Genomic DNA, 11,137 nt, shown 5'->3' with positions numbered 1-11,137 from the left:
TCTCTCTCTCATTGTAAATGACCAGCTTGTAAGATCTGTTTAAATATCTGAGACAAAACAAGACACTGCCATCTAGTGGCTGATGTGAATATCAGACATTTAAAGATAGCTGGAAAGATACTTTATTCACCCCGTGGGCAATGTAGGCATCCAGTAGCTTATATAACACATGCAGAATAAGATCAGCAGATAATGATAAAAAATTACAGTTGTGAGAATCAGCAATGGCAGCTATGGCAAAACATATAAATGTATAAAATGGTAATGCTTCAAAGAAGGCACATCTGTATGGTGAAGTGCTTAACCCTTAAAGGTTTGGGTTTTTCAAGATTTTAACATAAGATTCCGTTCCGCAGCAATTGAAGGTTCTAAAATGTTATGTTGAATTCAATGAACCCAGATATTCTTTAGAACGTTCAATTTCCAACATTCCCATCACACTGGGTTAATATATATAGGAGATTTAGTATGAAACCACTTATGTATTATGTGTTTGTTTGTTTTCCCCACCATCACTGTTTATAGCTCCTCTAGTGCTATAAAAGGTGGTGGTGGTGGCAATTCAATTGTTGAATGTAAAATGTTAATTTTATTATTTTCACTTAGCCTTGTTATCATCAGACAGAATTCAAATGACTATGAGATGACTATATAATGACTATGAGATGACTGTATATAAATGTGATAACATCCTCTAGCCTAATGACTATGAGATGACAGTATATAATTGTGATATAACATCCTCTAGCCTAATGACTATGAGATGACTATAATATAACATCCTCTAGCCTAATGACTATGAGATGACTGTATATAATGACTATGAGATGACTATATAAATGTGATATAACATCCTCTAGCCTAATGACTATGAGATGACTGTATAAATGTGATATAACATCCTCTAGCCTAATGACCATGAGATGACTGTATATAATTGTGATATAACATCCTCTAGCCTAATGACTATGAGATGACTGTATATAATTGTGATAAAACATGACTATGAGATGACTGTATAAATGTGATAAAACATCCTCTAGCCTAATGACTATGAGATGACTGTATAAATGTGATTACCCAATCCTGGTAACGCTTTAGAATAACATGTGCTTATTAGGCGTTAACAGTGCATAATAAGCAGTTAACAATTCATAACTAACAGCTAGCTAACTGTTCATAACATTAAGTAACTGTTGAACGCAGTGGGTGCGTTCAAAGTCTTGTAACGTTTGTGGAGAACTACGTTCGCAGACATTCATGGAAAACTGAAGGCAAACTGAAACATGTTTCAAATCCATCGCGAACGTTCGCCTAATGTTTGCGACTTTGAACGCACCCACTTGTCGTCTATAAGCCTCGGTTGCTAGGTAACCAAACTATACAAATCTGGCATAATATCTTTAGACTGCTGACAAACTGACTGTTTTATGCGTTCGCTCAATAAAGATTATGGAAATGAAACACCACTTTTCCATCAGAAACATATTTGTAAAAAACATAACTTGTATGATATAGAACATTATCGGAATATAGAATCAAGATTAACAATTTCGTCGTTATAATAGGTAGAATGTGGCTCAGTAAGTAGCGCGGCAATTCACGACGCAGGAGATCGGGGTTCAAATCCTGCTCGCTGCAGCAATTTTGAAGGTGCATTTCTCACAGCTTAACCGAGTTAGATAGATAGATACAGTAAATATATAGAGATAGAAGGTTGGGCTTGTGGAACTATAGGCTACGTGGACCTCCCTTTAGATTGGGGGGCTGCAAAATTTACTACAAAAGGTTAAGAAAGGTCTTATAAGCGTATTAGTTATCCACCCTTTTATCTTATACACCATTAACTAGCATTAACATGCTGCTTGTTAACAGTTACAGGCTGCACGTCAACTGTTAACAAATATGCTTGTAAGTAACTTAAAAGGCTGCTTATAAACACTTACAAGCTGCATGTTAACAGTTACTTAATGTTATGAACAGTTAGCTAGCTGTTAGTTATGAATTGTTAACTGCTTATTATGCACTGTTAACGCCTAATAAGCACATGTTATTCTAAAGCGTTACCAACATCCTCTAGCCTAATGACTATGACATGACTGTATATAATTGTGATATAACATCCTCTAGCCTAATGACTATGAGATGACTGTATAAATGTGATATAACATCCTCTAGCCTAATGACTATGAGATGACTGTATAAATGTGATATAACATCATCTAGCCTAATGACTATGAGATGACTGTATATAATTGTGATATAACATCCTCTAACATCCTCTAGCCTAATGACTATGAGATGACTGTATATAATTGTGATATAACATCCTCTAGCCTAATGACTATGAGATGACTGTATATAATTGTGATATAACATCCTCTAGCCTAATGACTATGAGATGACTGAGGAGCCAGAGAGTGTCCCAGCGGCCAGGGAGTCGGTCAGCACCCTCTACTGCCTTGCAGACCAGCCTCACCAACCCTCAGTGACCACCACTGGCAGGCCATTCAGGAAAAACCCGGAGCCGCCCATCTACTTCAACTCCGAGGAAGACCCTGCTTTTCCCATTTACGCCAATGAAACAGCCTGAAGAGACTACAATCCCCACAATGCACTATTCCAGTGTGAAGAGCTCTGCTGTCAATGCATTGATACTGGTGCAGAGTGTGGTGGCTAGTTTCCCCCACGATGTTAAGTATTTAATTTTCACTTGAATATATGTGTGTGCATTATACATGTAAATCATTTAGTAAATTATATCAATTAAAATACAGAGTACTATGGTATCTAATAATACCTTGATTATGGACTCTTCTGTGACTGCTTAAGAGAATGATGTATTTATTGATTATGAAAAAATCAAAGGAGGGAAGTGGTCTATATTACTGTTGTAAAACTCATTAAGGTGAGGTAATTGAGGTGTTTTTTTTTTGTTCATACTTTAGGCAAGAGCTCAGTAATAAACATGTTGTATCAAGTTAATCTGATAAAAAAAATTAATTTAATTTCCCAACCTATATGTTTGATCCATAAAATCCATGAGTAAAGATCCAGAAAAAATGCCCAAATTTAAATATTTGGACTGCCTTTATCACAATAATAAAAAAAAGATCCTCATTACTGTGAAATATTAGACGAGGACACCATATTCTTGAATCATCATGGGTGCCAGGCATGGTTCTCATCATGTTCTAGGCATGGTTCTCATCATGTTCTAGGCTGTTTCTGCACTGTGCTGTAGATGTCTGTATTAGCTGACCCCTCCTCTTCAGACGGCCTAATGGGCACACATGAGAAACAACAGGACAAGTTGCATAAAACATAGTCCCAATAAACATGCAACACACATTAAATAATTCTAAACCGGGCAATGATTTTATTTCCCAACACAATCTCTGAGTTATGTGTAACATTACATTCTTGACATACTAAAGGTCAAGGTTTTGGCCATCCCCTGATGGTGTCAAGAATTGTATTTCCACAAAATCCTATGCAATCCAATGCTATACGTTATATGTTGAAACTGTTGCGTTGCCTGCAACCAGAGCCCACCTGAGCTGGGATGGGTGCTGGGACTGGACCCCACTGTAGATGACCGAGTCCTCCTGGTCAGCATGAGCAGGAGACCTTTAAGAGACACACCAGAACCAAATAAAACTATATTATAGAACACAGAACCATGAGGGTGAACACCAGAACCACATAAAACTGTATTAGAGAACACAGAACCATGAGGGTGAACACCAGAACCAAATAAAGCCATATTAGAGAACACAGAAGAACACCAGAACCAAATAAAACTGTATTAGAGAACACAGAACCATGAAAGTGAACACCAGAACCAAATAAAACTGTATTAGAGAACACAGAACCATGAGGGTGAACACCAGAACCACATAAAACCATATTATAGAACACAGAACCATGAAAGTGAACACCAGAACCAAATAAAACTATATTATAGAACACAGAACCATGAGGGTGAACACCAGAACCACATAAAACTGTATTAGAGAACACAGAACCATGAAAGTGAACACCAGAACCAAATAAAACTGTATTAGAGAACACAGAACCATGAAAGTGAACACCAGAACAAAATAAAACCATATTAGAGAACACAGAACCATGAGGGTGAACACCAGAACCACATAAAACTATATTATAGAACACAGAACCATGAAAGTGAACACCAGAACCAAATAAAACTATACTATAGAACACAGAACCATGAAAGTGAACACCAGAACCAAATAAAACCGTATTAGAGAACACAGAGCCATGAGGGTGAACACCAGAACCACTTAAAACTATATTTGAGACCACATAAATGTGGGGCTTAACACCAGAACCATATAAAGCCATATTAGAGAACACAGAACCGTTGGAGTGAACACCAGAACCAGAATTCATGTGTCACATTTGGTAATCAACTTTCTCCACACAAGATGGCGGTGACCAGATACTGGATTATGGGCTGCTCACCGTAAGGCTATATATACAGTAGGGGTGAGGAGACACTAGCACTAGGGGTAGTGGGGCATTCTGATGTTTGGTCAGTCAGTGACAAGTTTTATCTGATAAGCATTGGATACACAATGGATTTTATTGAGCAGCGCTGACAAAATAAAACTGAATCTTAATCCACATGGCAAAGTGCAACGCTGGAATGTAAAGTTGTACTGAAATCAATGGAATCTTATGTAATTGGATGTCAAAAGTATAGTGCGCCACAACTCATGTCTGCACCAATATGTGGGCTTTACACTGTGACAGTGTGACACTGTGTACTGTAAACTATCAGTTTGACAGAAAATGTAAGACATTTAACATTTTAAAACAATGCTACAAATCAAAATCCTAGGGATATATGGGTTTTCACATCTGCGCTTTCTAGTCTGTGTGTGAGACTTTCTCAACAGCAAGCATGGTCACCTTCAAAGTAGCTTATATAGGGTGACCAATGCCCACATGGTGACATACATTTCACGTGCAAATGATCGATAGAAAACTGATTAGCATAAATGAAAGCTAAAAAATACTCTGTGTTTTTTTTGTGCTTGTGCCGCCCCCATGTGTCGCCCATGCCAAAAACCGCTACTGTTGGTCCAGGCAACCTTGATCTGACCCAACTACATGTACTAGTGTTCCTCCTCATGTCCAACAGGGAGATAGGGTCAGAGACTCACCCCTCTGCAGCTCTGGCCTTCTTGAACTGGACACTGGCATACTGGACGTCATCCTCTTGAGCTCCTGCAGTCTGTCTGGAGCCGTGGGGCTGGATGTTGGAGTAGTGACCATCATCCTCTGCTCCTCCTGCAGCCTCAGCACTGGGGGAACAGGCAACTCCAGTAGATCCCTGAAAGCCGATGTTGGCATATTGGTCATCATCCTGATCCTGGAAATATGAAAGATGTGAAGACGGTAAATAACAAACGCTGTAGCTGTGTTGACATTCGGTAAACAAATGAAATTATATCAACAAAAAGTGAATTTAACAAAAATAAAAGCAAGCAAATTAACCAACAGTCTGAATTACCTTTTCATTCCTTGTAACCTCCGTATTTCTTTTATGACGCCAGCTACAGTGATAACAGCACATGAAATGAAAACGTGATATTTAGTTGTAATAATGAGAGTGTAGCAACTGCATTGTGATGAAAAACAAACCTGATCCAAAGAGCAATGACACAGAGAAGAATCAGAAGTACACAAGCTGCTGCCATGGCAATTAGGATGTACATCATTAGGTTGCTGCCCCCTGCAATTACTAAATGACAAGAGACAAATTAATGGCAAGACATCTGTGTGTGTGTGTGTGTGTGTGTGTGTGTGTGTGTGTGTACAGTATGTGTGTGTTTGAGTGTAGGTATGTGTGTGTGTGTGTGTGTGTGTGTGTGTGTGTGTGAGTGTGTCTTTCAGAGTGGCAGTGTACAGTATAAGGGAGATGAGGGTGATACCATTCAATAGCAGTGGAGAAGATCTATTAGAACCAATTTCATTCCTGGCCTCACAGTAGTACTCTCCACCGTCCTTATATCTGATGTTAGTGATGCGGTACTGCTGTCCTGATCCTACTGGAGTGGACTCATTCACCTTAAACCAGGTGTAGTTCTCAACTGGTGGATTGGCATCACTGCTGCAGGTCAGAGTGACTGAATCGCCCTCTAGTGTCTCATTAGAAGGATTTCTAGACACCACAGTGTTCCTTGGTGAATCTAAAATGTCAAAACAGGATGAAGCACAATTGCATGAACTAAACACTGACAAAACATGATTAGACAAAACAAAAGCTAAACAAAAATATTTGTTTCTTTCATCCACTAATCATGTACTGCACTTACATGAAACACTCAGTTCAAACTTTGCGGAATTCTGATGACCAATGTCATTGGTGGCCGTACATAAATACAGTCCTTTATCATCCAAAGCAAGCCGATCAAACGTAAATATCGCCCCCTCTCCCACCATCAGGTCTCCAGCTCTGCTGCTCTTATACCAGGTGTATTTTGCAGGTGGGTTTGCTTTGCTGCTGCAGGTCAGATTCACCTGTGAACCTTCAACCAACTGACCAGAGGGATCGATATGCACAGTAGTCTCTTTTGGGGAATCTGAACTCCTCAGCACTCTCAAACATTTCCCAACTCTGAACTCACACTATACTGACTTTGCACTCATTCACTCCTCAGCACTCATGACCCCCCCCCCCCCCCCCCCCCCCACACACACACACACCCACACACACCTACAAGACTTTTAGCACTTTTACATCCCTCTCCCTATGCTACAGACCTTTTATTTATTTTCTTATTTCATCACACGTCAAAACACACACACACACACACACACACACACACACACACACACACACATATCTGACTTTCTCCAACTTTTGCACACTTTTTATTTATTATTTTTGATTTCTCCTCCATCTACCCATGTCCTTGATTGCCTAGCCTTTCTGCCCCCCCCCCCACCCCACCCCCATCCCCAACACACACACTTACATCATCACTGTCATCACTTCACATACATACAGCACACTGCTTGCTACAGTAAGCCTCCTCTACATACTTGCTGCACACAACCCCCCCCCCCCCCCCCCCACACACACACATACACAGCACATTGTCTTCAGGATCTTCTCCAACACACATCCTCTACATACTTACAGCACACTGCCCCCACCTACCCACACACACACACTACACACACACACACACAGTCACTGCTCCACTCCCGCCCACACACACATCTTCACTGTCATCACTCACATACATTACATACAGTACTCTGCTTGCAATAGTAAGTCCCTGCCCCCCCCCCCCCCCTACATACACAGCACATTATTTCATCAGGAAGCTTCTCCAACACACATCCCCAACATACTTACAGCACACTGCCCCCCCCCCCCCCCCAATACACAGCACATTGTCTCATGAGGAAGCTTCTCCAACACACATATTGCACACTGCCCTCTCCCCACATACACAGCACACTATCCCATCTCCCCTGTCATCCCCCCAACACACACACCAAGACCCCTGGCAGTTGGGTTAGCCCCTTGAGCCGTGGATCTGCCCAAGGTTTCTTCCTTGGTAAGGGAGTTTTTCCTTGCCCCTGTTGCTCTTGGGTGCTCCTTGTTGGTGCCCCCCACCCAATCCCAATCCTCCCCCACCTTTTTTATGCAGCCCTTGCCACTTAATCTACTAAACCCCTCTTCTACTGCACTTTTTACCCCCCCCCCCCCCCCATTAATGCACAAATAGGCTGACACCAGACATAATTTCACTGCATTTCTTACTTCCAGTAACTATATGCATGTGACAATAAACTTCCTTGTATCCTTGTATCTGTAAGGGACAGCGTTGATGGGCAGTGAAAATCAGTCAAACCGTTTTGATATTATAATTGTTTAACAGTTGAGATATTTGGAAGTACAGTAAATATGTTAAGCATATGCATATTGAAAAGTAAATAGCAAAATACTACTGAACTCACACTGGACATTGAGCATATGTGCTGGCGATGGATGACCCTCATGGCCTCTAACAGCACAGGTGTAGTTGCCCTCATCTTCATAAGTGACTGGGTGGAGTTGCAGCTGGTTGTTGATGATCTGCTTCTCCTCTACAGGACGTCCATCTTTACTCCAGGTGAATGAGTAAGTGCTGCCACCCGGAGGACAGTTGGTGACACGACAGGTGAGAGTCATGTGATCTCCTTCCTTTGTACTCTGGACACCTTCCACATGCAGCTCTTTCAAAGGGAAACAAATTATAATGAGCACGAATGGGGACAGTGTAAGGCTATTTTGAACATGTTGAAACAGTGGTTTGAAAATAGAGATTTATTTTGATGTGTGTGTATGCCCAATGCAACATGCTATATACCACAATGGTCTAGCTCTGATTAACATAATTTAGCTCCCAAAAGAATGTTTGAACCCGTTATCAACCATAAAAACACCCCAGGTTGTTTTAACTCAGGAGTATCTCTTTAAGATCACATGTTAGGTTAGAATGCACATGTAATAAAAGCATAAGAAATAATAAAGTAATACCATGGTGAAGCAAAGATAAGCAGCATTTACAGAGAAGCATGGGTAAGCATTTTTGCTATGACTAAAATACAGCTAATATGATCTGTTTACCTATGACATACAACATAGCTCCTGGTATGCCAATCCATCTTTGTAGAGTTGTAGTGGTTATAATCCTGCAGTAGTACATGACACCATCTCCCTTTTCCACATTGTGTATGTTTAGAGTGCAGTGTCCACGCGTTAGGCTCCCACAGTCCACCCTAACTCTGTCTCTGTACCTTGGATCTTGAGCGAGATTAACTGCGGTTTGTGAATTCTGTATTGTCCAGAAAGCTTCCTGAATAATAAGATGCCCAGGGTATGTGTATGTGCAGGACATGGTCACTGAAGACCCTTCTACAGCGCAGATTTGCAGCTGTGTATAGGTTACATGCCAATCAGTAGCAAAGACACCTAGAATATAAAACAATAATTGGTAAGCATGTTGACTGTTAGGGTTGCATCCATTCAAAGCAACACTGATTTTAAAATACATGCTGAATAATCTGTTCTGTAATAGTCTGTTCTGTTTGATTTTGATTATAAATTTAGATTGGAAATCAGTCTTGCTGTCGATTTTGTTCTCTTGTGTTGTGTGCCGTCCCTCTTGGCTCACATGCAAATTATATGCTTTTAATACCAAAATGATTCCTGTGATTAAAATACGATGACATCAAATAAATAATTATGAACATAGTAATACATAATCTCCTAGGTTAAGTGAAAGGGAAGATTCAGAGGAACCGTGTTAAACGACATATGGCATCTGACCCGACCTCTCTGTGCTGATATGATATCTCAGAGAAACAGACTCAAGAGAAAGGGGAAGCTGTTTTGCCAAATATGTTTAAGGTCAGTTTTTTATTCTCTTTCTACCTCCCACCTAACCTGACCCTCGCCAGATGAATTTGTGTTGTGAGTGAAGCTAGGCGGAGCTAAGCGGAACGAAATTCATCTGGCGAGGGTCAGGTTACCTCCCACCTTTCATGTTATAAAAGATCAGGATCACAGTATGTTGCAGTATATTACTATTTTTATAATTGTATAAGCCTTTTGACACATTCATGTTATATATTCATTCATTCATTCACTGATTGATATTTAAAGCTATTTCCTGTTGAAAGATGTATGTATTGTAAGGAGAAACCATTAACCGTTTCCTTTCTCACAATAAAGTTGAGGATATAACCTGTAACTAAGGGTGCCTTGAATTATCAACATTAACAACACATTGCTGAATGGCATGATAATGAGATACATAGGGCTGGGGTGAGATATGGTCTCTCCACCAATTCACAGTGGTTTTGTAAATTGACCACTACATTGCATTCTGTAACCTCAGGGGCAATTAGATAGATAGGGCTAGGCTGAGATGCAGTTCACACTGTTGTACTTTTACCCCAATGCATTCTGTTACCTCGGGTGTGTATTTCAACTACATAGTGTAGTGGTAAATTAAGTGATACATTATAGCACACAATAGAAGGCCCATAAATAGTTCTCCCAACAAAACAAGACCAAATATATTTTCTTTAAGGATGTTGACCACTTTGTGTAAGTTAACCAGGCTTTGTCTGAGCCATGTACATAAAGTCCTGCCCTGATCTTTTATCTCTCTGCTGATCTGTCTACGAGTAACAGACCCAAGCGAATGAGGAAGTCACAACTCTCCACTCCACAAATTATTTTTAGAGTTTGAATTTCATTCCACTGTCTCCCACCTGCAGATATTCTTGATGATGAGTGTTGCAACACACTCTCTGTTGTTTGATGCATTTTGTCATTCTAATCATGTCATTTCTGAATGGGATTATATCTGCACCGGTTAAAGGGAAGCATCACACGAAGGAAAGAGGAACCATTTAGTGTTGACTTCTTCATAATAACGTTAAACAAGTGACCTGAAACTAACATCACCTACCTGATATTATGAATATCACAAGCAGAGACACTGATTGCACTGTGAAAAACATCATCCTGTCATCAACTTGCATGCATCTGTAAATGAGATGACACACACGACCTGGGTATAAGCATAATTCATCCACTCATGTGAGACTATTCAGACTCAGCTCTGTGAGAAAGAGGTATGCCGAGACACAAATGCCAAATGTACACACTATTCCAACTTATCTTCGCTTCTAATTTAAAGCTTTAAAGCTTTGAATTCTGTAGAGAGAGTCTTACCGTTCTAAGCTGCAATGTTGAGTGTCTGTGTCTTTGTCTGATTGAGGAACAGTGTGTGGTTACACTGGGCTGAGAAATTGTTTGACTTTAGTTCTTCTTCTCAACTATCACAGGCATCAAAACGTCTGACAAACATGACTCAGTATACAGATAACCCCCCCCCCCCCCCAAATACACACACACACACCAGTGGTGTAGCCTAGTTAGCTATAGTGGATGATCAACCCCAAATGTTCATATGTATCCTTAAGTGAAAAAAAGTAAAAAAAAAAAAGTAGACAAATACATTTCTGAAAAGTAATAATTGTCTTTCCTTTGAATATGACATATGGTTTGATGTTAGACAGCTCCCCCTTTGGTGAG

At 40.2% G+C, this 11,137-nt stretch overlaps 2 protein-coding genes across 5 annotated transcripts in view; one reads left to right on the top strand and one right to left on the bottom strand.

Moving 5' to 3' along the window:
- The window catches only part of LOC121719565 (CMRF35-like molecule 2), a 45,612-nt gene extending 42,627 nt beyond the window's left edge, over window positions 1-2,985 (top strand). For all 3 annotated transcript variants that reach the window (XM_042105306.1, XM_042105309.1, XM_042105305.1), the window contains exon 6: window positions 2,387-2,985. In XM_042105306.1, coding sequence (XP_041961240.1) covers window positions 2,387-2,593 — 207 coding nt within the window. In that variant the 3' untranslated portion in view covers window positions 2,594-2,985. The remainder of the gene's footprint in view (window positions 1-2,386) is intronic.
- Window positions 2,986-3,017: 32 nt separating this feature from the next.
- On the bottom strand, window positions 3,018-10,859 carry LOC121719442 (B-cell receptor CD22-like). 2 transcript variants are annotated; one of them, XM_042105083.1, is made up of 11 exons: window positions 10,775-10,859; window positions 10,509-10,585; window positions 8,657-9,001; window positions 8,005-8,262; window positions 6,348-6,614; window positions 5,964-6,221; window positions 5,674-5,773; window positions 5,543-5,585; window positions 5,193-5,401; window positions 3,556-3,630; window positions 3,018-3,280 (listed from the first exon to the last, which is right to left on the bottom strand). In XM_042105083.1, the coding sequence occupies exons 2-11, from the start codon at window positions 10,579-10,581 to the stop codon at window positions 3,211-3,213; spliced, it is 1,698 nt and encodes a 565-aa protein (XP_041961017.1). In that variant the 5' UTR covers window positions 10,582-10,585; window positions 10,775-10,859; the 3' UTR covers window positions 3,018-3,210. The 2 variants fall into 2 exon arrangements, with proteins under 2 accessions (XP_041961017.1, XP_041961015.1); XM_042105081.1 differs by lacking the exon at window positions 6,348-6,614 and having other exon boundaries at window positions 5,543-6,221.
- Window positions 10,860-11,137: the final 278 nt, after the last annotated feature.

This window comes from Alosa sapidissima, chromosome 9 (assembly GCF_018492685.1).
Source record: "Alosa sapidissima isolate fAloSap1 chromosome 9, fAloSap1.pri, whole genome shotgun sequence".
Classification (NCBI taxonomy): Eukaryota; Metazoa; Chordata; class Actinopteri; order Clupeiformes; family Clupeidae; genus Alosa; species Alosa sapidissima.
The sequence above is the reverse complement of the archived record's forward strand: the minus strand, read 5'-3'. Positions and strand labels throughout refer to the sequence as shown.